The sequence below is a fragment of the Molothrus aeneus genome, chromosome 3 (assembly GCF_037042795.1).
Source record: "Molothrus aeneus isolate 106 chromosome 3, BPBGC_Maene_1.0, whole genome shotgun sequence".
Taxonomy (NCBI): Eukaryota; Metazoa; Chordata; class Aves; order Passeriformes; family Icteridae; genus Molothrus; species Molothrus aeneus.
Genome location: NC_089648.1, coordinates 23146638 through 23174437, shown reverse-complemented (window position 1 = coordinate 23174437; position 27800 = coordinate 23146638). Strand labels below are relative to the sequence as shown.

Sequence of the window (27800 nt, the reverse complement as noted above, 5' to 3'; positions counted from 1 at the left end):
AACAAAGAGAGCTGATGCTTTACCTGGAGAAAAAATTTACATCTTAAACAGTATATCAATCAGGTCTTACAGACTGCATTGCAGGGGAGGTCAGACTATACTAACACAGTTTTTCATGGGGTCTAATGCTAGCATTGAAAATGAATGTTTGTGGGTTTAAAGAACTTTTGTTAAAAATATCAACTTACAAATATCCCAAGAACTGACCACTTTCCTAAATTAGTACTGTTTTCAACAGTGGAAATAAATAAATAAATGAGAGGCAAATGTATTATACTGTTGCAGAAGAACAATTTAGGCACCATTTAATGTGTTCACTCTTTCCCTCTTATGAAGTCTCAATAAAGTCTTTTCCTGTGGAATCGGACTTTCAAGGAGAACACCACAAATAAGTTTTCATTCAGTAGAATCAATCAATCAAACCTGGCCTTCCTCAAACACTGTATATAACACAGTGGACATGAGAATTCCCCATCACCAGGAATGATTACCCAAGGCTGAATTAGTTTTGCCAGACAAATTCAGAGAACTTAACATATCTTCCCTTCAGTTTGACTTGAAGGGAAGATGTTCTCAAAGCAAGGTGGTAGCAGTACCTCCACTGCCATTAAATCACCACATTTATAACCTAGCAAGAATAACATTTAGTAAAAATTATGATAAATATACCTTTTTTATGCCTGACACAACACATCCAATTCACACAAAGAAATAAAGATAATTAAAAGAAATTTTTTATATTAAATCACACTGATCTAGAACTCAGAGATTGTATTTCAAGATACACAGCAAATCTCTGCTGACAGCACCTCTTTAGGATAAAAACCAACAGTGGAAAAAAAAAGGGGGTTGAAGTGAAAGGAATGGTGACAAACCTAGAAAAACATGCCTTTATAGGGAACATATTATATTCTATTTGTATTATCCATAGAACTAAAATGTCCTAGTGATACTCCAAGACTTTACCATGCAGTAAAAAACCTTTCCCTTACTTTCCATGCCCTAACAAGATGATGTAGAAACAATTTCAAATAAGCCAGAACAATCTGAACTAACCATCCCTCTGACACATTTAATTTGAAACAAGTCCAAAAATCCGTCTAATAGTACAGCTGTAGTTATTACAGTATAAAAATTATTTTCAATACACTGTCCATAACATCACCATCAATCATGTGGCAAATAAAGGAGGTACTAGCTTAAACATTAAATCAGCAATTAAAATGGAGCCTTTTCAAGTATTTTATGGTCTAAACTAAGGGGTAAATATATTAAAAGTACAGTATATAAAAAGCATCAACACTGACATTTTGCCTAAACCTGCTAAAAACATCTCAGTATTGGTACCCAACATAATCTTGATGTGTTTTTGCTCCAGAGCAACCCAAACAGTTGAACATTCAATCAGAAGGATGAACAAAACCACTGTGTGCAAAATGGTCTCAATTTGAAATGCTGGTAATGCCAAAGTAATGCTTCATCCAGAAGTACCAATTAAGGGTTCATAACACCAGCAGCCACTGTAACACAACGTATTTTGTGCTTCCTTCAGTCCCATGGCAGAGCTTCACAGTCTAAAGCATTTGCTCTGCAGCCCATTTCCATCTGATCCCCTACTGAAGGGGGAACCAGGAATCCTATTGCTTCAAGCCAGCATAGAATACAAATAGGCTAAAAAGCTCTTCACAGCTATGGGATGTACAGCAGAGGATTCAACAATGCAGCCTGTAACACCACTGGTCTATACCCCAAAATATTACCTTAGGCCTCCCATCACATATCTTTTCAAGAACACAAACAGATTTTTATGGTTTAACAAGATCACTTTTTTAAAAGAATGTCTCAGACTGGTTCATTCTGAAATAGTCATTGAATTACCTGCTGCACATATCTGTCAGTGGTTTTCCACATGTAGTAATACTCAATGATGCTAGTCAGCGACTTCCAAGGGAGCTGAAAAACATTTGTTACAAGTGAAAATGGTTCCAAGAAATTGCAATGTCCACTTCTTATTAAACACATGTTAAAATCAAGTATAGTTGAGGCAAATACTAAAACCTGAATGTGTTAAATAACTGCATTAGAATCCATATGCAAAAAACCTACATATTGCAATTAATAATAACACAACCATTAACAAGTAGGCAGAATTATGGTATGATCCATCCAAATCTAAATGTAATTTATTCTTTTTAAGCCATGTAGTTAAACAAAATTATCAAAATAGAATGCAGATTTCCATCAGAAAACACAGAGGTACTATCTCTTTTGTGAAGTGTGTCCGTTGGAGAATAACATTAGGACTAAAAGAAATCATCTTGACAAGACTGTGCTTGAGTCTCATGATAATTTTACTTTTAAAAAATACAAAGGATACCATACATAGCTCAGATTTTTCATGTCCCATAACAACTCAGCTGCTCATACATTACCACTAGTTTTGCATAAACTCCCACATGCTCTCAACTATTATCAAGAAACAAAAGGATGCGAGGGACAAATGTTACCCCAAGCAACACGAGTGATACTGAGAATAAATATTTCACAAAAATCTCTGTACAAACAAGGTGCCTTTGATAATGACAATTATTTTGGGTGCCCACATTCATCAGTAAAATAAAAATGTGTTAACCTAAGTGTAGGGGAGAAAATTAGGCAATCATTTTTAATTATCACCAAATAATCTATTTAACTCCACAAGGTCTTTCTATAATTTAAATTAGTATGTCTCATCGAAAATTTATGCAATTTTTCTTCATAACTTGGAAATGTAATTTGTGTGTTATATTTTCTAGATCCACACATTAATGCAAATATTATCTGCTTTCTAGAAATGAGGACAAAGTTTAGGATGTTCCAGAAAATACAGGTGTGGGAACTGATCTTTCCAACCATACTGACCCCACTAGGCAGCTTTCTGCATGTTTTAAGCCATAAGAAGAGTTTCCAGCACCTTTGGTTAAATTCCTAAAACAGCAGAGGAACATCACCTCAAACTCCTCTCCCTGCATGCAGGAGCTGTCTACAAAAGGAATTTTTCAAGCTGCTTGATTCAGGTTCAGAGTCAGAAATGTTCCACAGTGTGTGAATCCCTGAACATTTACATTTGATCCAAAAGCAACAGGGTATGAAATGCTTATGTTGATGTCTCAATAGTAACATAACTCAGGTTCCTAAAATCCTTTTGCTTTCTCAGATAAATTATGCCTTGAGAGAAATCTTCCCTCAAAAAGGCCAGTGACAAGATGTTTTTGATGTAAGGTGACAGATAAAATGATTCTCAGTCTTCAGGTCCACATTCCCCCTGGCATCCAGGTGAAATGCTGTCACCCCAACTACCTGCCATTGACAATTGGTACATTTTAGCATATCCATATTTATTTTCCTTTCTGAGTATTTATTAGCATGTTCATGCTACAAATGCTTTTCATTTCTCTAGAAAATACTTTAATCTGTTTTAACTATGGCTGTGACACCAGTATGTTTATTTATTCACTAGGTATTTACAATTAAAGGAAGGTAATTAAGATGCTTGGACCAAATAACTTTAATCCTTTTATACTTTGATTCAAAACTTGGAAAAGCTGTTTGGCAGACTGAGTATGGATAACCTGTATTTCATTTACCTATGCACTTAATGCTCTGAACTGCCAGTGAAGCTGTGAACCACAGATTAATACATTGTCATTACCAAATTCTGTTCTTGAAAGAACTAAATATGCTCATCTGCATAACATTTTTGAAGGAGAAAATTAGCAAAAACTATCAGGTCTACAAAAACAGAGAGAGGGGAGTTTTAAATTTCTTTAGTTTCTCTAGGCTAAAAATAGACCAATCAAATTAGATCAGCAAGAAAAAATTAAGATTATAAAGCATCCTAAAATGAACATGGTAATTTTAAGGCATGTTTTCACAATTTCCTAAAGCTGGAAAGCAGTTGCTCCTGCTTTCTATAAACAGTCCATATTCTTGATTACTAAGGTCTTTCTTGCCATATCTGAGATGTAATAGTTACAAATTTTAGAAAACTGTTGATTATAGAAAACTAAGAATTAACAAGTATATCATCTTTGTCTTACTGTTAGGAAAATAGTTACATTTGGAGAATATAAAATATTCATTCTTTTTCCATTCTACTACTCTGGGATGTGAAATAATTGAAGCACATCAAGTAAATTGAATTAGCTTGTAAGGTTTAGCTTGATTAGGATTCACACAGAGTCTTAAAGATAGAAGAACCTCTCCTATAAGAGTGAATGAGTCAACAGTTGATGAAAATTATTATTCAACAGCTAGATTGGTAACTTGATTACAATTGAGCATCTCCTAGACATGAAAAAAATGTAAAGACCTTTACACCATTTAACTTATAACAATCTTGTTTACTAACATTTGGTGTTTGTAGCTTAATACTTGAGCAGCACATGGAACATCAAACAGTGGCAGTTCCCAGTAACTGCTGGAAAAGTAAATTAATCTGCCCTTTACAGAACTGTCATGTAAGGCTGCAATTGCAGCAGCTGTGCCTTGCAAATCTGGGCTGACACAGAAAAGGCAACTCCTATGGGATGTAATGACTCAGGCAGGTACTACATCACCCTTCTGCTTCAGCAGACTGCTACCAGCCCCTTTCTGCCATGCAACATGACTTTCTTGCCTGTCCTGTGGCAACACTGCACAACTGCTGAGGTTGGAGTTTAATCTCAGGCACTGCAGATGTAATTTTATCATTAGATCCTACCTGGAGACTCAAACAAGTTCACACGTACACTATCAGCCCATTATCTTCTATGCCCTTGCTCTTACAACACATCTAAGAGTACTTAGCAGAAGTAAACTTATGAATGGCTGGCCACTGAAGAGAGAGAGGATAACAGATGAAAGTACTATGGTGGAAAATCACTGCTTACATGCTACATAGTTATACCTACCTCACCTTGCAGAAACTTTTCACATATCTGTGATCTAAATCTCGAAGGACTATTTTCGATGATTACTTAAAAAGCAAATGTGTGTTTTCAAATCCCTGCACTTTTAGATTGCTACATGGGAAGTGAGAACACAAATTTTACACTAGAGAAATTAAGAAATCCCAAGACTACACAATGGCTAACATAATTGAAAGATTTCAAATGACATAGAATTAAATAAAGACTCTGCACTGTTCTTAGTGCCATATAAACTGAGATATAAAATAGATGTTCTTCTAAGGATGTTTTTAAAATTACACTTTTCCAAAAATTAAAAAAAAAACTGACTAAGAATAGATAATATCCCTGTTCTAACTAAAATAAGCTGTAATTAATTAGTGCTCCATATCCATTTGTGCTGCACTCTGACTGATGGTTAAGGTGCTCTCAGTAGACTATGCAATCTTATCACCAGATCTGGGTGTGTCTTCTGCTTTGGGAGGTGACCAGGGCAAAAGAGCTGCATTTTGGGAAGGAAGATTTAGTGAAAGAGGGAGGATATTGGGAAAAAATTTTATCAGGGTATCCAAGACAAAATTTTAACATTGTAAACAGCTTCTATGAAAGTCATTCAAATATCTAGCATTTGAATACTACAAATGCAGAAGCAATTCTTGCTACACGATACTACACTGCACCACTTTAATGCAGTAGTAGGTAACACAAAAATTATACAGAAAATAAAAATAATACATAAATACCAGAGACAAGCCTTCTGCATGCTTGCTCACAAACTGTGTTAGGACACAACTTGTAAACAGCCAATAAAACATGTTATATATGCTTAGGGCATTTTCAAAAGCCAAGTATTATATATTAGGAACCATTTAATTAGAAGACATAGTCCTGAACTCTTGTACACTTACAAATGAGACCCATTTGTCTGTATAAGAAATAATGAGGAATGCAGTTTACCTTAAGATTTCTGTTCTAAAATATCTATAAATATTGTTTTTCAGTAATATATTCTTGAACTTAAAAGAGCTGTTTCAGCCATGATGCAATGTTCAACCTTATGTCATCAATGTAATGAACATTTTCTCCCTTAGGAATCTCAAAACTAAGCATGCAGATGTAATACACCAATTAAAATGTCAGCTCCTTAGAAAAACAATAGCCTTCACTTCCCACCTTCATTCAATTACCTGTTCCATTTCAAACTGTGAAAATGAAGGAAAGACAGCTCATTGCCAAGCCTCCTCCCACTGTCCTGTAAGGACTTCTGTCTTGTAAGGACTTCTACATTTACCATACAGTACCTTTTTTTTCCCCCCCTCACAAAGACTATTAATAAACTTCTGCAAAGAAAACTTTAAAATCTGAGTTCTCAGAGTCATGCAGAATGAGATGAATGTGAAAAATGTTTCAATCGACTTCAGTCTCAAAAAATGGAATTCCCTTGGTTCAAATCTTAACTTTTTCATGAAGCCCGACATGAACATGGTACAACAGAGGAAATATTTTCCCTTGAAAGAAAAAGGCTCTCCATAAAATGTGAAAAAATTGCAGCAAATTACTAGCAATTCTAGCAATCAGTGTTAGAATCCATTTGATTTCATTACTCTGCATTAGAATTAGCAAATTAAAGGTTTACTGCCCTATAGTCTGATACTTCAGTACAAAAATGATTGTAGTTAGAACATATTGGAAAACATTTCTTTTACTTTTCAGAACTGCCAAAACATCTAATATGTCAAAACAACTCCCTGTAGTACATTTTAAAACCTATCTGAATTCAAATTTCTCTCTGCTAATCATAGTAGGAAACCCCAGCTTTCCAAAAACACCCAGGGGAGTCAGCCATGTAGCTGCTAATGAATTTCACTGGAAATTGTGGAAACACAAATTTCCAGTGAAATTCTGCAAAGCTCCTGGACCTTTTTCAGATGCTTGCAAGATCCTTGTAAAACTCCTTATTGGAGTTTCTTAGCATGAGACGTCCTACCTGATATTAAACCACGAAAAAGATTATCTTCTGTCACCATCTTTCCAAACAACAGCAGTGAACAAGAAAGCATATTGACTTTCAGCCAGATAAAATGTATAGATATGCTAATCACATGTGTCAGCTACACAGATTTCTCCCCTAGCTAAACCTTCCAAACCTACAGAAAGCAACTATGCTCAACCATGACAAAACACAGCTCCAGGATAGGGCACTGCTTTCATACTTACAAAGTCTTGTCGAATGTCATTGAAGTCCTTGCCATACTTTTCCAAAGCCTCTTCAAATAAGCTAGCTTCTGATGCTGACCACTCCTCCATTTCATCTCTACACAAGACAGGCCCTCCCAGTGGCACCAGAACACCAATGGCACTGCTCAGGTCGTAGTTGTGTTTATGCAGTGTGTCCATTGCATGAAACTGGCAGGGACAAGGAGAGAATAAACACGTGTTTAAATTGACACTAGTCCATCTCAGTTAATGCAAATTCAATATATTATTCTCTATAAACCAAGCAAGGAGCCTCAATTAATGCTAAAATTAGAATCTATCTTGCTATCGTATTTTTCCACTGTGGAATGTAAGGAAAATAAATGGTTTATTACTTAATCTGGGAAAGGAAATACCTTGATAAAATGTTTACCAAAAATGACATTAGTTTATTAGTTCCTGAAAATTACTAGCAAACATTTCTAAAGAATCTCTTATTGGCAGAAACTGGTTCTGAGAAACCCAATAAAGACAGTGGCATATATTGACTGTGGGTCCATTTTCAATTAACAAAAGCTCTAAATAATAACTAAACAGCTGCTCAGACATCTATGAGCCCAACATTCTCATTGCTGGAGAAGGAAGACATTTATTGTTTTCATTATCATCATACTGAAAGAGCAGCAAGATTTTTGTCCCTTGCTCAACACTGTTATCACAGACCGGTAAATAGGGTTTCTTTGGTTGATTCCCTTTCTGTTATAAAAGGGAAAAACAGAAAACAAACAAATTAGAACAATCTTCCCACTGTAGGTAACACTGAATGCTCCCATTGCTAACGAATGATGGGGAATATAAAAAGTAAACAAATCCAACAGTTGGGAAAATGAGCAGCACACAAGAAGCATTTCTGACTCAGGGTCCCAAAAGACCCCAGCAGCACAATCCAACTGGCTGTGCTGAAGGAGATATCAGAGCTATAAGTGTGATAATGTCTGTGACTCTATCAGTCCCCTCCCCATGTGTCCCACCACACTGCTGAGCTCCTCGTGTGGCATGCAAACTCTCACAAGGCCACACACCCAGCTATGAGAAAACCTTGCAAGGAAGGAGCATTCCTGCATTATGTGTCAGTAGAGCAATTCCAGCTGAGCTTCTGCATATAAATGCACTGCAAATAATGGATTTTTCTTGTTTTTTGCCACCTTCTATCAATGACTACTGTCTTTCTCCAGTGCTTACTTTAAGTTTTTGAGTGCTATCAAGCACGAGATTCTGGAACTGTTTTGTCTGCAAGAAGCAATGTCACTATTATCCTGCAATGCATCATTTTACTTATGGTTCAATCAAATTCACCAGCCTAGAGAAAAGCCATTGTTAAAATCAAGTATTCTAATAGTAAAGTATGTAACATAATGCCTAAAATCCATCAGCTTCATATTAGAGAATGTACATTGAAATCACTGATTTATTGTTTACTATTCAGGCAAATGAGTAAACCAGGTCTAAAGATTGAACTCTTACAGTAGATGTGCTACTGAGGTTGAAATCTGTTTAAATTGCAACCCTCATAGAACAGCAGTACACACAGGATGTCTTCCAAGCAGCTGCTGAATCCAGATCTATTCACTCATACCAACTTTCATAAAAACGACAACAGAAGTGAATACATTGGAATCTTGCTCTTGCTTTACATTCATTTTTCATCTATAATAAACACCTGACTCCATAACACTTTTTTGATATTACTAAAGAAAAGATTTATACTGAACTCTGTGGATAAGTACTGCCTTCACTGAGCTGTCCTGTGACAGAAGACCACTGACAAGTTCTTTGATAACAACTCTGCCTTCTACAGGGTTGTCAGCCCTGACCTGCATCAAAGTTCCACACTGCAATGCAAATTGTGGTAGCAAAAGCATGAGAAGTCTGAAGGCATTAGTAGAGGCTGAGAGAAAGTCCTGGGATATCTTCTTTCTATCTGCTTCCCCTGAAGAAGCAGGAGGCTGGGAGACCTGGTATTGCCTCTCCCAAGGAGGAGCCTGAAGGACAGAGAAAGAGCCACCCTTCCCAAAGAACTCTTGCCCAGAGCATGCTGCTCAGCACAGACACAGGGGCACATCAGAGGAAAAGTGTCAGCCATGCAGCTAAATGGCAACTTCAAGTCCAAATATAAGCAGGTAGAGGAAGAAACTTTCCACCAAAAGCTAAGGAAGGGCTGCATGGAGCTGGAAGAAAGGGCATGAGAGGGAAGGAATCCCGCAAGCAGCCACACAACACAGCTCCCAAACCATCTGCCATTCCAGAGTGAGCTGCCTCCAACAAAGCACTCAAACTGGAAACAGAGAGTGGATTCTCCAATTCAATCATACTTTAAGTGTGTTTACCTTAGGAGCCACATATATGGAAGACTAATAAAAATCATTAAAGAGATACCATCCAAAATGCAAAGGAAAAGACTGCTCATACTTTTCATTTTGAAGAGACATCCATTATCAGATTTAGGTCCCTACAGTAAGGTCACTTAAGCTCTTCTGAACAAACCCAGCACAAGGAGCAAGCGATGCCATGGACCTGCTTTGCTTTAAATGGCTTTCATGGAGAGTATATGCACTATAAAGTATTTAGGAATCTGAAACAGAAGGTCTTCAAGTCTCTCTCTCTTCTTAGATATCAATTTTCATTATGAAATAAAACTCTGCCTTTGAGAAGGCCAGAAATGCAAGTTTTAGTTGGTTGTCTCACAATTCTTGACCACTGTAAGAGAAGCCCCTTATGTAAGAAGGTAAACACACATTGTTTCACATCTTCTGTAGGGTTTTCTAAAAGCAGGGAGTTTCCTATCTTGTCTCATTACCTTCCCTATGTTTTCAAAATAAAAGAGCCTGAAAGCAGCCTCTCAGTTGTTATTCATCTGCAAGAAATGTGTACATCAGCCCTGGATTTATCTACGTTCATCATCTAGGTTTTTGTTTTTCGGGGGTTTTTTTTGTTTGTTTTGTTTTGTTTTTCTTTTAATATCAGTCTGTTTACAGTTATCTCTGATTAAAACTAAATAGGATTAAAACTTAATTAGGAACACTGGAAAGCCACAGGTGTGGTAAACAGAAATCCCATTAATATCACCTCAGGTGCAAGGGTTATCTGCCTTGCATTAAGAAGACAGATGATATAATTTTCTTAGTGTTATGCACCTATACACAAAGTATAAATGAGATACACCACAAGTTCTGCAAATGTCTCTACCTATAACTGCTGCTGAAAATATGCTCCCAATTAACATGAAAATGTCTGAAAAAGTAACTATTATAATGACAAATATGTCTTTTCTTAATTTAGAAGGAAGTACATTGCCAAAAAGCTAAAAAAGTAAGGTTTTAAAAAGCTGAGGGGGTAGGAAAATGAGAAGAGACAGACACAATAATTAAGCCTAGGGTGGCTCCTTTGATGCCTCATTATAAGATATGCCTTTCATTAAGTGTAATGGAACTTAATGGATCATTTGCAATGGAGAAACATTAACATGGCACTCAAACAAAGTACCCCTTTATTAGCAGCATTGCACATGTACTTTCAAATGAGAAATTGCCATAAGGATAAATCCACTCTATTAAATACTGAATAGAGGATGCAAATAAAGACGGGATATGCAATATGTGAAATTTATTAGAAATTCTTAATCCAACGAAATATTAATATAATGAAAAACGTTAAGAACTATTTTGATGAACAAAATTAAATATTTAATATGAATAGAACTGTGCTGATAAAAGTCATATTAGTAACTGTGAAACAGAAAATTCATTTTGAGTATTACTGAAAACATTACATTTTGCCCCTGTCTTTACAATGCTATCATAGCCCAGACTAAATCAGTTTTCTGTTCAATAGCCTTCAAATATACTGCAAAAGTGTACTTAAATAAGAAATTAAATATTTTTCTCGTCATAATAAAAAAATTATCTTATCTGAAATACAAGAATTGTCCCACTGAATCAGACCAATCACCCATTTAACTAAGCATCGTGTCTCTTACAGTAGCACCAAGGAATATTAGCTAAAATATTCAGCTAAGTCTAATCATACTCTGAAGTCAATTCCCATTTCACTGACCAGCATCTACAAAGCTTCAGAATGAGGACATTTAGAAGGTACACCTTCCCCTATTCTCCTCAGTACTAATTTATGGCCTATATGGCTACGTAATTTTTCTAACCTTTTTTTTACCTGCTGGTACTGCCCATTCCCACAAAATTTTGTGCAACTGAATTCTAGGGGCTCTCTATTCACTTTATAAGGCAGTGCCTTAACTGTTTTGAACTAATCTGTTAGTTTTATTGAGTTTCCTCTAATTCTAATACTCCAGTATCTGGTAAATAGCAGGTCTTCTTTAGGCTAAACTATGTGATGGTGTTTGGGTACAAAAAGCCTAAAATAATAAAACAACAGTTGACTTTTCTCAAAATCTAAGTCAAACTTGATTCACTGAAACAGTAATATTTTTGGTCTCACATAGTGTTCCTGACATACTTTATTTACTGCAGCACACTTTCTCATCTCAGCTAGTATGATTATACAGAAACAAACCTACAATCAATATATTTTTCACTTTCTCTAAAAGATGCAGGTGCTTACATTAACAGTGAACAGCATACTAAGGAAACATAGTAAAATATGCTAGTTGAAATGCTCTTAAAAATATGCTTACCAAGTCAGATTGCTGATCCTTTAGAAAATAAGATGACATATACATCTAGTAAGTACAAAGCATTATCCAATTCTTAGTCAGCTTTATTACCACATACTTGAAATGACACTGCCCTGAATGAATCCCTATACAATGAGTATTATCCATTCTGCTGTGGGTGATCCACAATTAAAGCCATGTGTTGTACAGTGTGATTACAAGGACAGCACTGAGAAGCTTAAAGAAAACACACAGGATTTTCTAACACACACACACACACACACACACACACACACACACACACCTTGCTCGCAGGAATATAAAGACAACTGGTGGAAAATGGGGACTTGGGAGTACCAGATAGTGTTGAATTCATGGCTATAGAAGTTGTAGGATGTTTAAGAAGCCACCTACCAGTGTGATGTCTCGGGAAGCAGCAGCTGCACTCATGTGTAAACTGGGTTGCCTGACGGAACTACTGCAGTCCAAGGCTCGAGCAAAGGTGCCAACCGCACTGCAACAGAGGAGCAGGAGCAGCAGTAAACACACAGAAAGATGTAATCCCAAGTATCAGACTGTGCCATTTCTATAAAAGTGTCCTTTTACACATGGAAGTCACATATTGATACTGTTTTTAGATCTTTGCTAACAAGGAACAACTTGATAACGACAAATCACTAAACACTGCAGCAAAAACTCAGACCTTCTGCCCCCGAAAGTACCGATGTACACGTAAGAACAGCAGCTCAGAAACAAAAGATACTCAGAGAATTCTCATGTACCAACCGCTTAATGTACAGAATTTTCTATTAGTTATGAAGTCAAAGGTTGTCCACAGTTTGAGGTTTACAATCAGGAATATGTTTTCTAAAATTCCAAGGCTATAAATAGTGCTTAAAAATTACAATTCAAATTAAAAGGGGGGTTCACCATGTCCCCATGAGGAAATTAAAAACATTTTATTCCCTTCAGTAGTACATCTTCTACTCACATCTTCTACCTTTCATGGCAGTGAGCCAAAAAAAGCATGTTAGCTTTGTCTAAGGTACCCCCAAAATTCCTGCTGTTGCCACAGATTTCAAGCAATAACAAAATAAATGGATCTCTCAACCTACTTAATTAAAGCATTCCATTATTGAAATGGAAATATTTTTTCCAAAACTTTACTTTCTTTTCTACTTTTGTTGATGAATTGCACATGGCATCTATTAGACTGTTCCAAACTGTAAACATTTCTTGGAGAGGGGTAAATATTTCTTGCAAGTACATCTATGTATCATGCAAAGTGAAGGAAAAGGCGCATAGAGAATTTGACTGGGCCCAGGCTATCATATAAGAAATGAACAAAGATGCAGTGATACAAAATATTATCAATAAACAGATCAGAAGTTTCTCCAGTACCTGGATTTGTATAATGACTCTTGAGGTGCATTCAGAAAAAACCTATTTATTGCAGTTATGACATAACTCCTTTTAAATGCAAAGACCCAGTTACAGATGTAATGCAGTGCAATCCTCTGGCATAGAAACTCAAGCTTTACGCAGCAATTACACCCCACACAACTTGCAAATGCAGAATTATACCAATGGTGAATGTCACTGACAAATAAATACACTTTGCTGTATCCTATAAATCTGATATTCAACAGTAAAACAATGTGCACCAAGACTTTAACTCACTGAAGTTACAAATGATCACGGAGAAACAGATAATAAAGTACGTTATCACAATTTTATCTTGAATCTCAAAAAATTTATTACTGAATGCATGTTTCAGTACTTGCTGCCACAGTCTTACAAGTTAAGATTTAACAGCAGTGATTCAGACCCCCTGATATTAACTGCTTTTCTAAAGGCACTGGAATAAATAAGTGATATTCAAATGTTTTTCCACAACCTTTGCTCCCTCTTTGTGGAGATGGCAAATATGAGATGAGAAAACACACACACGTTCCATTTTCTTTTTTTTTTCCTCAAAGCTTGGCAGTACATAAAACAGTATTTGTGCATAAATCCCTCCCAAGAATAAGGCTCTATTATGAACACATTTCCTGATAGTCTGTCAACCCTTTCAAAATGCTGGCATTGATAAGGTCTGTAGCTAAGCAGTCTTTCCTGTGATCCTTCTTCCCTACTGCTCAAACCAGTGAATGTGGCATGACTGCACTTCCCTTCTGCTGCTACCTGCTAGCTTATCTTCCTTTTGCATAATAAAAACTATTTTCTTTTGACCATATTTCTAAAGTAAAGTCTGAGTATGCTATGAACACTACAAAGAATATTCTCACAGTAGTTCTCTGGAAGATCAAACTTTTGAGCCTGACTTCAGAGCCCAAGAGTATTTTGTTGCTCAGAATGTAAAGTCAAAATTAAGAGATAATATAAATAATAATATAAAAATACAATAATACTAATAATTCTACTACTAATAATCATTATTATTTTGACTAAGTGATAGAGAGGTAAGAACTGATGCACCAGTGGACATTGCTTCCAATGCTGCACTAAGTAGGAGAAGATTGCAACTGTGAGAAGAATGCTGTGTGGGATGTTGGAGTATGCGAGTTCAAAACAACTTAATAGTAAATAAAACACACAAAGACAAAATAAAATAATGAAAACAATAGAATAAAAGATAATAAACACAGCATCAAACATAAGGGAACAAATAGTATAATAACAATATGACAAAAACAAATAAATAATACATAATAAAATGCAGGCAGTGTACCATTTGGGGTGTCAATAGTGACAGGACAGGGGATGTGAATGGTACAGGACATAAACTGGGGGGGGGGGGGGTCTGGAGGTGTGTGCATGTCTGTATCAAACTAACTTCTAGTTCTCCTTTCCATAGAAACTTGTGAAAAACGCTGAATTCCCATCTAAGTGTAGAAATTCTGGAGCAACTGGCTGCATATACATTCTTTAATAGTTACTAGGTTCAAAATTAAATAGTGTTTTATATAATCTAGCTATGCAATTCACATCCAAATTCAATATTAATTTTAGAACTCACTAAAATACCTTATTGTTTACGTTTTTCAATTAAAAATACAGATATGAATTATATATTGATGCAAAGGTCAAAATGTACATTAGTCACTTTTCCTTGCATGCTTTTTTCTAATTCCACTATTCAATTGTTTTAGAAAAGGAACAAAATAAATAACTAAACAGTGTCATTTCCAGAAGACACAGTATTGTCTTCATCTACCTAAAATAAAACTCAGTATTAAGCCAACACAAGCTAAATAGAGAATGTACATTGGACATGTTCATTGTCATTCACACCCTACCCACTCCCTTTTCTTAACAAACTTCTAATATTAATGTCTTGTTAAGCTTGTATAATTCAAAGAATAATTGTAAGTAGCTAATTGAAATTATATTTAATTCAATAATAACAATAATAAACTGACAACACAAAAAACTGTGCTCAGCAAGTTACTTATGAATTACTCAATGTGTAATTAAAATTCTTGAACTTCAAACAGAACCCAACACTCCCCACATTTTCCAAAATAAGCTAAAGCCAGAAGTCACACAGACAGTGAATTACACAGGTGGCAGAGAGATGGACAAGACAAACAATTGGTATTATCAGCAGGGAGATCACTCCCTGCACAGCCTGCATCAGCAAGCAGCTGTAAGAGCTTTAAGGGTTACACCAAATGATCCAGTGTTACTTTAATTTGGTTTTCCTTGGTTTAATTATCTTAAAGAGCAGAACCAAGAAGATTTATAACAGATTGCAGATGACAACCATACAAACAAAACAAATGGTTATAATTCAGTTCCAGGATCTAAGATTATGGAATAAATCCACAAATTCAGCAAAACTTGAGAGATTGCTACAGTTGCCGTGCCTGTGTGCCCTGCATTTAGGCAAAATTTCAGATTAGATTTTGAACACAGAAAATACATTGCTCCAAATTACTTATAGCTCAAGTCTAAGACTTTAAAGGAAATAACTGTTCGAATTTTTGTGTAAGATTAAATAGTAGTAATCAAAGAAATTAAGAAGCAGCAAACATAAGAGACTGTCCTAACAAGCTTCCAAAGATTTGGTGGCTCATCAGTAACTAGTTCTGAAAAGAGCTATTATTTACCAAAGAAAATCTGGAACCACTGCAATTCTATATCAGGATAAAAAAACCTCTGCTTCTCCCAATAGCAACAGCAGTCCAGCATCAAATCAGATCCAGAAAGTTCTGGGTGCAGGCAAGGAACTCTCAATTTCCTTCTGCCTTGTACACTTGAAAATCCAGCCAAGACATACCTCCTTCTCAATCTGAGGATGCTTATTTCAAAACTGTTCACTTTTTTTAACACTGTTGTCTGTTTCACGAGCAGTGAGTATACTCTGGACAAAGCTGTTGCAAGTGAGCCGCATCCGTGCATAGATGAATTTGCAAATCCACAATTCTTCACAGATACTTGCAAACTAATGAATGAGACCTATGCATCACCTCTGAGCTAATATTTTTGAGGAAAACAATTAAGTGATCTTTGGTGGTTTTCTACATATTAAGAAAGAAAACCTTTTGTATTCCTTGTCTTTACTCCAATGTTCCTCTTCAAACTAAATTGGAAACAGTCCTAAAAAAATGACATCTCAGACTGGTCTGAACTTAAAAACCAGCCAATTAATATCTGAGTGCTCTTTACGGGAATATCGTGATACTTAAAATATTGGAAAGAAGAAAAAAAAAAACCATCTTCAGTGAAGACACATGCAAGCAACAAAACAGTAATTTAAAACTGAAAACACACGAGATTTTTACTACTCAGTTCTGCAAAGTCTGACCTGCAGAATATATTCAAAGTAAAATGATGCTATTAAAAAAGATGTTTTCTTTGCATTTCTAAGCAACTGCCTATACAGTGCTGTGCTTCATTATTATCACTTCAGGTATTTACAGCACAAAAGGAGATGGCATGATAAACATGAAAACTCACCTGCCACTATCCTTTTGCTGAGAGACTCTCAAAGTTAGAGTAAGCGTGGCATGATATATAGATGTATGATACAACCATACATTTCATTGCTATATGAATAGAAATGAAACATATGTGAAATCTTTCTTATTCAACAGAAAAAGAATCCAATAGATAAAATTAGTTTAATTCACAGGATGTCATTTAAGGCATCATCTCTATGCCATCCTGCAATTCCACAGTCACACATGAGGAGATGTACAGCCCCCTAAAAGCAGGTCTATGAAAAGTCTGCTATGGAAATTTACTCTTTATACTGAAATAGATCAAAGGTCATAAAAAAAAATACAAAAATAAATTCAGCTCTAAGTCTGAATTAGTTCTTTTCAAATGAAGTTGGGTCAAGAAGTACAGTAATACAAAATACACAAAGGAATAAACATATACTAGCCAGGCATGATAGACAGGCAGAAACATTGAATTTTTGATACACCTGGTAGACTTGATGTGAACATATTTTTCCTTTTTACTGCCAAACCATCTGCCTACCATTAGATGCTGTAATTCACCTTGCTAGCAAACATCCAGTTTTGTGAGCACAGCATTGGCATCAAGATTTTTCACCATTTTCGCTGCATAATTTTATGTTGCAATTCTGCCATTAAATTTAATTACCTCTTTAATGAACTTCAATTCCTTTTACTTCTCAGCACCTCCAGAGAATCCAGAAGCATTGTAATACTGAAGACTGCAAACCAATATCTTTTATGTATTTATTTTCATTTATGGGCTTTGAGAATCTGGTCTACTGCCACTGACTACAATGAATTATTTCACAAGAACAGAGCACTACTTTTTGATCACACCGGTAAATGTTTTTACACACGGTTCTCAGTTAATGAATGCATTATTTTCCTCTGTATAATGAAAGACACCTTGCCAGTTGAAGCTGCATTGTGTTCCCTTCCCCACTGTAAGTTAAATATAACAATTATAGAGCATCTCCAAATACTCCAAAATACTGTGAGCACTTATAACACAGTAGCCAACAGAAAATAATTATACTCAATGTCCTAGAGCAAATGGAAAAGTGGGAACAAACACAGGAAGGATAAAGCTTTAATTTAACATGACTAACAACTAATTTTCCATTCTTATATGGTTTTACATCAAAAAATAAGCAGGCATTCAAATGAAGAGAAATATGTCAGATAGAGATATGTAATGCCATTTTAATGGCATAGAAATCAAAGTACAAAATTTTAAGGTAGAGATGCAAGGCTATTTTAATTAGATTTCAAAAACTCTGGTTTAGTTGGCAATAAGCTGAGACCACAAATGTCTGTTAAATAGCTTCATTTAGAAATATATTCCTTCCAGAAGACTATGCTAGTAATGTAGTTAGATGAAGCAGAATAAAAGAACTACATTCTTAATGGTTTCACTGAATCATAAAGCACATAAATGGAACCAGAATGTACCACAAATGTATCATGCAATGAACTGTAGACCAAATTAGCAGATAGCAAGAAGATTTTTAAAAATAAAAAAAAGTTTCTTGAGCTCTCAGCATCTGTCTAGACCAGAGCCCACACCTCCTATTGCATTTGAGACTGGGCAAGATATTTTTTTACTTTAAAAAACCAAAAGAAGACAGGACTCTTATGTTATAAAGGAAATAGAAGCATTCTATTGTCTAACACTGTGTCTTGTGTTATATAGACAATAGGAATGCTTCTATTTCCTAACACTGCAGCTTGGGACAGAATTAGAAAAAGAACATAAGATCTGGTAATGAAATGAAGTATGTCTTGTATATTAGAAATTATAAGAGATTGATGACTGGAGGAAACAGAGTGTATCTAAATCAGCACAGATTAGGAATGCTGTACCCAGCATTTTTATCTACCTCATTTTAGCCAACAACAAAAAAAGTATCTCAATTCATCCCAGCTGGGTTCCTTTTAGAAGTAGTTCCACACACTCACAGATATTTAGTCCACAGGACTTGATTAGAGTCATGACTAAAACAAAAAATCTGCTCAAAATGTGCAGTGGGGACACTAGGCCCTCAGCACCAAACGTTTCAATTCTACAAATCCTTTTTTACTATACTGAACTATTTGCTAATGTGGGCAGATTGAAATGGCTTCTCAAACTCCTGTCCTTTGAAGCTGGCAGACACAGAACATGGCCAGTGTATAGGACAGAAGGCAAGCTGGTTGGTGCAGTTGTATCTTATTTGAATGCAGTACAAAATGCTATTGGACTTTTCATTGTCATAGGACCAATATTACCCAAAAGACAACTCAAATCCAGAATACATTAGTCTGAGGCCTCGGGCTTCTCCTAACAGATGCTTTTGCCAGTTCAAGCAAGAGTCTTTACCCAAATTATGCTTCAGCAGCAGCAATAAGGTACTTTCAAGATTTGTGTGCCAGGCAAAACTACTTGGGGAGGCCAAGTTTATGGATATTTCCACTTTTTTCCAAATCTCCACCATTTTTTGGGCACTGTTACCTCTAATTTCTGTACAGGATAGGCATATTCTTCCTTTCTACCCAAAGGAAGTTGTTTCACTGCTAATAATAATACAGTCATATTATCATTAGCAGTGAAATACATTCAATACAATTATTGAATAGTAGGGCTTAGTGAGAAGCCCAGACTGACCAGGCATATAAACCTAGAGAAAAAGGCCTCTCATTCCTGAGGCAGTAAACAAACCCTGTAAGACCAGGAAAGATACATGTACAAGGTAAAAATAGAAATATACTTGTAAATGGGCAACACAAATAAAAAGAGTATTTAAACACCTTCTGAAAATATAACAAAGCTGCCTGTGAGATTGAAAAAGCTAAAGCATTTAAGGACAAAAGCAACTCTTCTTTCAACCAGATCAGACTGGGAAAAAAATATGAAGAAATACTCAATTCCTTTGAATCAGCATCTAAAAGGTATCACTTGAAAATGCTTTTAAAATGTCAAGCACAATAGCATTCACATACTTAACAAATACCACACTTGGGAAGGCACTTAAGAAAAAATTATTCTTGTCATATTGTCAAATTTGCAGAATTAAACATAACCAGAGAAAGACTGTTCCACCTGGAAATCCAGCAGGCATGGCCAATGCTCAGTGAACCACAGTTAGGCTGCAGCAGAGTTGCCTGTAAGCACTGTTCACCACATCATTATACCAGTTCTCCACTGCTTCTCAAGCAGCTTTTAATGGTCCTGTATAATGGCCCCGTATGAATCCTGTACCCACACAACACCCTGAATTGAAAGCTGCCACCAAATCATCACAGAACTATTTCTCCAGAAATTCATAAAAATCTGTCTCAGAACCCACTTAGAGCATCCTGTGAAAACAAGTATATAGGAGCCTGGAAACCATTTCTGTCAGTTGAAAAGCAACTTCTAAAGATAAATGGAGCTCTGTGCAAGAACATCCACAAAGCTACACCTGAGTAATACCTGATGACAGATCAGGTACTACTCTTGTGGTATCCAAGTACCCCAAGACCTTGGATAGTAATAATTAATCAGCCATGATCCACTATAACAGAAACCATCTTTACAGAAATGTATTGACTTTAAAATGAATGCAGTCTTGGTCAGGGCACAACATTGCAAAGGATGTCTTAAGCAACAGGAGGAGAGAAGGATATTCTTCTTTATTTATTTAATTATTCTCTGTTAATTCCCAGCAGGCTGCTTACTGCTACATTCCTCTGGGAACATTTTTGGCTCCACAGCATACTGCTTCTGCTCCCCAGAGTGGCTGAGAAACAGCAAATAGTGGAATTTTAAAGCAATGAATGAACTCTTCCAAAATTCCCAGTCTTTATACAGATGTTTCTTTAGGGCACACCATAATAAACTGGCCATACATCTCGAGGTATTATATTGCTGGTGAAAAAGTAGTTTGGATTCTTGGTTACTATGGAACATCTACCAGAACCTGTAACTTTTTCAACACCTGTTAACACTAAACCCCTCTGTCTTGCTTGAAAATTCAACAAGGGCAGGTAAAAAAAAAAGTTTTAGTACTTTATAGAAAGGATACAGCATTCCAAGTGGAAGAGTAAGGAAAAAAAATCAAGTGAATCAGCACATGAACTGTAAATGAGTAAATCAGCATCCCATATCACTATACATATAAGCTGAAAAATATAGAACAACTTTTTTTCTGTTTTTCTTCCTGATTTTTTTTTTTCAAAAGGGAGAGAGAAAAAAATCCCAAAAACTAGAACCCATGTAAAAGGATTAGTTGCCTAAAAAGATTTGAGATTACACTCAGCAAGCAGGTCACATAAAATACAGGAGATGGATTTTTTCAGGATAAAATCCATATGTGAACTGTGTTCTCTGCTATCATTTGAACAGGACCTTTGTAACTATGGATCAGAGGAAAGGCAAAACCTGCTTTATCCTATGAATGTAGAATTTCCCTTCAGTAAGAAATCTACAAATTTTGGAAGATTTTTTTTTAGATAGATTTTTAGATACATAATTTTTAAAGGTACTTATTAATTCAAAGCACTTAGATGTTGTCTTCATAAATCTGCATAATCATGTTAATTTATAAAATTGAGCTCACTTGATTTTTTTCACTAATTAAATACATGACTTCAAAACTTTATTTCAATATTCATCCAAAATAATTATTCAGCTGACATGAATATGTGGCAAGTTCTGCACGCATTTCATTTGTTAACATTTTCTTTATTTCTACTCTTAACCTCTATTTTACACCATGAAATTCCAAGTACTCTAAAACACAAGACTCTATTATTATTAGTAGTGAAACAATTTATTCTGAGGGGAAAGCAAACTGATATCTACATTCAAAGTATCAAATTCTACTATAACCTGAAATACAGGGAGTGTATCATTATTCCAAAACTCACTCTCTTTTTCTGCCTCCTGTATTGGTAGCTTCAACAAATTACAAAGGGTCATGGTCTGATTTTCTCTTATAGCTAACTGTGGGAAAGAGAAGGGCTCACAAAATGGCAAACAGGATGAGTAACACAATATAGGGGAATGAATAGTCAGTAGAAAAAGGAAAAGGATTTTTGATGAGAGGATTTTAATCTTACCGTGCTACAACTAAAAACTGGTCAATCTGACGGTCAGTAAGGGGGCTATCTGGATCCCATACTTTTACTTCCAGCTTTGCCTGTTCTCTGTCATCTAATTCTCCTGTCAAAAGGTAGATGGGACAAAACACTTATTACTCACAATGTTTTTCTTTGTGTAGTTCTTGCACCATGTTTAAAAGAGACATTGTACATTTTTAAACATATACACATATGCACACATGATTAACAATTATCAGCAGTTATCCAGTTAAATTCCATAATGCAGCATCACCAAAATAAATACCTTCCCTTGACATCAGCATTTCAATTTAAGGAGACATCTTAAGAGGTGAAATACCAATGAACCTTAATAAAATGTTATTATAAAGTTGAAACCATACCCTAGGTAACCAGCCAGTGGCTTCTTTAAATTGCTTGTCTAGTATATCAAAGTTACTGTTGCACTTAAGCCATACTAAATTTAATTTTACACTTAATCAACTTTAGCAATTAAATTCTATCCAATTTGTATTCTATGCCCTGAAAAATAAATCATTATGCAAAAATGCTGTCTACTGTATTTAAGCATTTTTTAACCTCTTCAGCCACTACATTATCTGTATTGCTAAAAACAAGAAAGTTACTATATACTGCATCATCATTTCCCAACTTCATTTATGTGAACAAAACAATTTGTGTACATGCACATGGCTGAAACAGTGGGGGTGGTTTCCAAAATGTATTTTGCCCTATATACATTGTTACGAGAATACGATTTGTAGTGCATGGAAGAACAGTCAAGTGTGAATTTGGTACAAGGATTCACATTCTTAAGACTTGATCTTGTCTTGCCTACTACACCAATAACTTCTCCTGCAAAATAAGAAACATTTCAGAGGCTGATGGAGGAAGCACCACCTGTGCTACCAGTACAAGGAGATTTTCTCGTGGGATGTAGCCAACACATTTGTGGCCACCAGAGATGACAACAGTCAAGTCAGAACCACTGTCTTTCCCTGCTGTTTTAGAATAGGAGGGTGTTCTTCCCTCAGCCAACATGCAAAAACCACTAATGTTTAGCTGGTTGCCAGTACTTCTCTGTGACTTTTACAATCTACTGCAAGAATGAAAACTTGTTGTCAGATCCAGCCATTCCACTCCCTTTGAAAATCTAGGCTGTGTAGATCTCTCTCTGATCCCATAGAAGATTACTTTAGTCTGTGCTGTTTCTTATGACTTATGACAGTCTTCTTATGACAGTCACATTCTCAGAAAAACAGCCAGTCTAAACATGCACAGTATCATCAAGACATGAAACAACCTGTACACTTAAGAGACTGGAAGCAGACTGCAAACCAAGTACTGGCTCTTCTCAAATCACATAATATATGATGACTTCTAGCACATTGATTCTGCAAAGAAATTAAAATGTGGTATATATTTATCCCTAGCAAACACACAAGTTAGAACTGCACCATGCTGTCTGGCTAATGTTTCAGGAACAAATTTCACAGTCACATTCTCAGAAAAACACAGTAAATTACTTTCTTCCAATACACAGGCAATAAAGCACTGGCTGCCTAATGGGACTTCAGCTTCTGTTCAAGCTAATTCACATCCAATACTGAAGACAAACTGTTAATTTCTGGCATCTAGGAAAGGATTTTAGATCTATAAACTTATTCTATCGATGGCACACCTGTCAATACATTCATTTCTTCCATCTGTGACAGACACATTGTGGGTGATGTTCTAAATATTCTCTAAGCACTTCATTTCAATCTGTTAATATTTAGTTTTTAAATACCTTTAATGTTAGTTAACCATTTCAGGACATCATAGTCTGGAGATTAATCATTATTCAGGTAGATTATACTTCTCACCAAGAGAAAACATCATACAAACTCAGCACCAGTATTCAAATAAAACCTGTCTTCTGAATCAAGTTTGCAAAAAGAATTAAAAAATTGCAATACTACAGTTCTTACTTCAATTAAAGGAAATTAAACAATTGCTACTATAAAGTGTTATAACTCTTGATAAAGGTTAATCTCAAATATTGCCAAGGAGCATTTTGTAATGGCAGTAGGCATAAATAGGATACAAGCAATGGAATATCTATATCAAAATAATCTAAACACACATAATAATCGCAATATTAAATATCACTGCAACAATGGCAGACAGAGGTTTCCAGAAAATAGGTGGAGTCTGCCAAGCTGCACTTTAAATAGCTACATAATTCCTGATTTTCCACTTACGTGGCAGGATATAATCACTTAAACAGGGAAAGTAACTTAAACAGACCAAACCATGGAGGCAGTCAAGCAGTGCTATAAAAACCTTAGAAAAGTTAATTTCAGGAATAAGTATTTTGTTGACTTCCTTTGCCTGTGCTGAAAGCATCAGTACAGGAGGATAACATAAGACAAACAGGTCTTTGAAAACAATGATTATCAACCCTCTGTGTTTTACTTGAGCTGTCAATTCTTCGCTGATCATGCCAGTACCACATCCCATAGGATTTTTAACTTGGCAAACCACTTTAAGATGCAATTTCTCTGTTAGCACATCAACATTTATCTTATACATTGTTGAATTTGACACCAAAGTATAAGACATTCAAACTGAACAGATGATAAAGTTGTCATAGCATTAATTGGTTATATTGCAAAACCCAGCTAACAAAGGACTGGGGGAGTTTTACTTTCACCATTTTCACGGCATCTGAGAAGTTCAGTTTAAAGGTGTCACCTTCCCTTACCACCCAGCAGCATATCAATTACAGCTTCTGAGAAGTACTGAGAAAGCAATTTTTTTTAATAACTGATATAACATGCCAGTGTATCTAATTTATTCTAGTCACTGCTTATAACTTTATTACAGCCTGTCTAACCTTGATGACTAATTTTATTGGAAAACATTGGTAGATGGTCAGAAATACATCTGGTTTACTCTTCATCAATCATTCAATTCCTTATTTCTCAAGAGTGTCTTCTAGTAAAAAGTAAGATTTTTCTTAAAAAAAAAGTTTAAAAGTTTTGTATTTCAATTAGTCATTTTAGACAAATGAAAGCATGATGTGCCCCTCTAAAAAAAGGAAGAAAAAATTTACAAAACAGAAGTAAACCAAATGCAATTAAAATGAGGTACAAGAAATTAAAGGTCTACCTAGTCTTTTAGATTTCACTTCCTGCAGATAAATACACCAAAGATAACTAGTACACCAGATTCAGCATGATTCTATATTCTTCTTGCATCCAACTAAAAGAATGTAACTTTCAATATAAACAGCTCCTTAGAGTGAAATTCTTTGAATTTAAACATAATACTGCAACATAATATATTAGTAAGAAACTGAAATATGATTCCATAAGTTAGGTTTTATTTTTAAAATGGTTGCCAATGAAACAATACAAATTTAATTTTCAATGAAAAAAAATTGATGAGGTATCTGGTTTTAAAGACACCTCTGATGTATAAAGTTTTATTTTTGTATTTTGAATGATTTGCACTATTTTTCAAAAAACCTTTTTATTCTCCTTCTCAGAAAGTAATTTAGCTGTGAATTCAATTCAAACATGCATACTAAACACCTGCAGTGCTCAGCTTGCTGAATGAATCCAGCTTTCAGGTTATGCAAAACAGAGGTGCCAATTGCTGAATCCTTAATTCCACAGGACAGAAAATCTGTGGCTGTGGGGTTTTGGTCATAGTAAGGCAGTAGATCTCTCCATTGACAGAACTGGACACCAAGAGTTCCAACCACAGAGTTCCTCCCAGTAAGCAAATTCATTTATTCATCCAACCTCCTGAAATCAGCCAGTTTTGATGTGTGTGTCAATTCCTCAGACTCACCAGACACCTAAGCAGATAAATGTGGAGGCATTTGTAAAGGCTCGTTTTCTTAATGCTCAGCACATACATAAGAATTCAATCCAGTGTCTTCACCTCTGTGGTTTAGTTTTGTACTTGTGGAACAGGAATATCTCTCAGTTAACATTGCAAGGATGAGGAAGAGAGGCACTTGTTAGTTCTTATCCTCCCCTAGATGAGTTTAGCATCCAACACAATGAAATTTCTTTCACTGAAATATGGATTTAGCAGATCAAGCATTTAGCAGGTTGTTGCCAGAACTCTTTGGGAGTACACTACCTGCAGGTAATCCTAAATGGTTTTTTGAACATAGTTTCATGGGCTGTTTGTGTACCATTGTTTTAAAAATAGGCAACAAAGCAGTGAAAATGAAGTTTCAGTTCATGAATCACATTCTCATGCTGCTATTTAGACAGTCTGCAAACATTTTCTCTAACTTGCAGAGGAGAAAAATAGAATCACATTGAATTTTCTTGTACTGTATATGAACAAAGTTCCAGACATTAAACCTGTCAGTCTAATGCAAAATCTGAGCTTTCTCCTTGGATGAAAAGTACATTAGTTCCTCACTAAAACAGTCAGCATATTCATCCTGCATAAAATTCTTATTACTCATTTTTATTTAATTTTTTATCATTTGAAATTCTCACCAGTACAGATAAAAAAATTCAGAAGAAAAGTTCCAAAATTTACACTTAACTCTTCAAAAAATATAACAATTATGTGCAAATAACTTCTCTGATCAAAATAACACGACAAAGCTTAGATGAAAAGTGTAGGCAAAAGAAAAATTATTTGTTTACCTTTCAATTTCAAACCAATCTCCCCTCTGCCTTAGCTTGCCTGACAGAGGTATATTCAGATTTCCATTATTCAGGTAAAGAATTATATGTTTATGCAAATTTCATGGTAAAAATTCATGAATGTAAGATACATATAAGACTAGAAAATAAAATCAGGCTATGTAGAGAGACTGTAAGTGAAAAATATCATGTGATAAAGGCATGTTACTCGTCTATAAGCATTTAAACTGCTATTGGGCATTTTTAAAGCCAATAAAACATGCAAAGTCCAGTCACCACTTATCCTCTAGAGCTTGAATGTATAAAAACATTTAATCATTCTGCACTTGAAAAATCCCTTTTAAAATAGAACTGCCTCCTATGACCTTAAAGCTCTCTCAGTGTTCAGCCTTGCAGTACTTATAATTTAATCACTGATGATCAAAAGACAAGCACTCACAAAACAGTCAGAGCTTAAATTCATCATGTTCTAAATTCCTAGAAATTAACAGAAAGAATTGCACTTGAGCTCAGAATAAGCTGAACTGCAAACACACATTAATGACCAACTTGTACATAATGCAGCATCAAGGATGGTTGGCTTATGGAAATGCCCAGTGCTGGAAGGAAGGAACAAATGAGGCTGCATCTTTCTCAAAACCCTACAGAGCAGCTTTCAGTTTTGCTGAAATTCCTGAAATAACAGATGAGGCAATAGAGTTTTCAGGAAAGCATGGTGAAAATGATTCTGAGTGCAAATAAAAGAATAGTAGAATACTACATATGAATATTAACAGTATTTAAAATACTTGCTTTAAGAAAGGGATACTATAATGCAGAGACATTTATTCTCAAAATAAAACAAAAAACCAAACAAAAACCCCAAAACAAACCAAACAAAAAATCCCACCAAAAAAAAAAAAAAAAAAACACATACCAAAACCCTGACTAAATTAAAATTAAATCTGTGGTCCTACAGTTTTGAGTTGTGTTTTGTTTGTCTTTTCTTGTTTTTTTTTTTAAGCCCTTATGTTCAAAATATACAAATTCCTTGTTACTTAAGCATTCTAAAGAGAAAAAAATGTGTGCGAATAAATGTAAACAAAACAATTCAGACAAGAACTTTTTGTTTAGGATGAAATATATATTGACTTATAAAGTGTAAAAAACCACATTTCATCTGCATCTGCTATTTGTTTTTTCATCTTCTACAGAATAAACTTAGAAGAAAAATCAGACTTGCAGTAAAACAGCAAAGAAACAAATATCTGAACTTACAGTGAGTCCTTTTAGGTGAAGT

General features: G+C 35.3%; 1 protein-coding gene across 2 annotated transcripts in view; it reads right to left on the bottom strand.

Annotated features, from left to right (window-relative positions):
* Window positions 1–27800, bottom strand: part of MTA3 (metastasis associated 1 family member 3) — a 137745-nt gene that overhangs the window by 62130 nt on the left and 47815 nt on the right. For both annotated transcript variants that reach the window (XM_066546494.1, XM_066546495.1), the window contains exons 7-10: window positions 21861–21963; window positions 12226–12325; window positions 7146–7334; window positions 1879–1953 (exon numbers count right to left, since the gene is read on the bottom strand). In XM_066546494.1, coding sequence (XP_066402591.1) covers window positions 1879–1953; window positions 7146–7334; window positions 12226–12325; window positions 21861–21963 — 467 coding nt within the window. The remainder of the gene's footprint in view (window positions 1–1878; window positions 1954–7145; window positions 7335–12225; window positions 12326–21860; window positions 21964–27800) is intronic.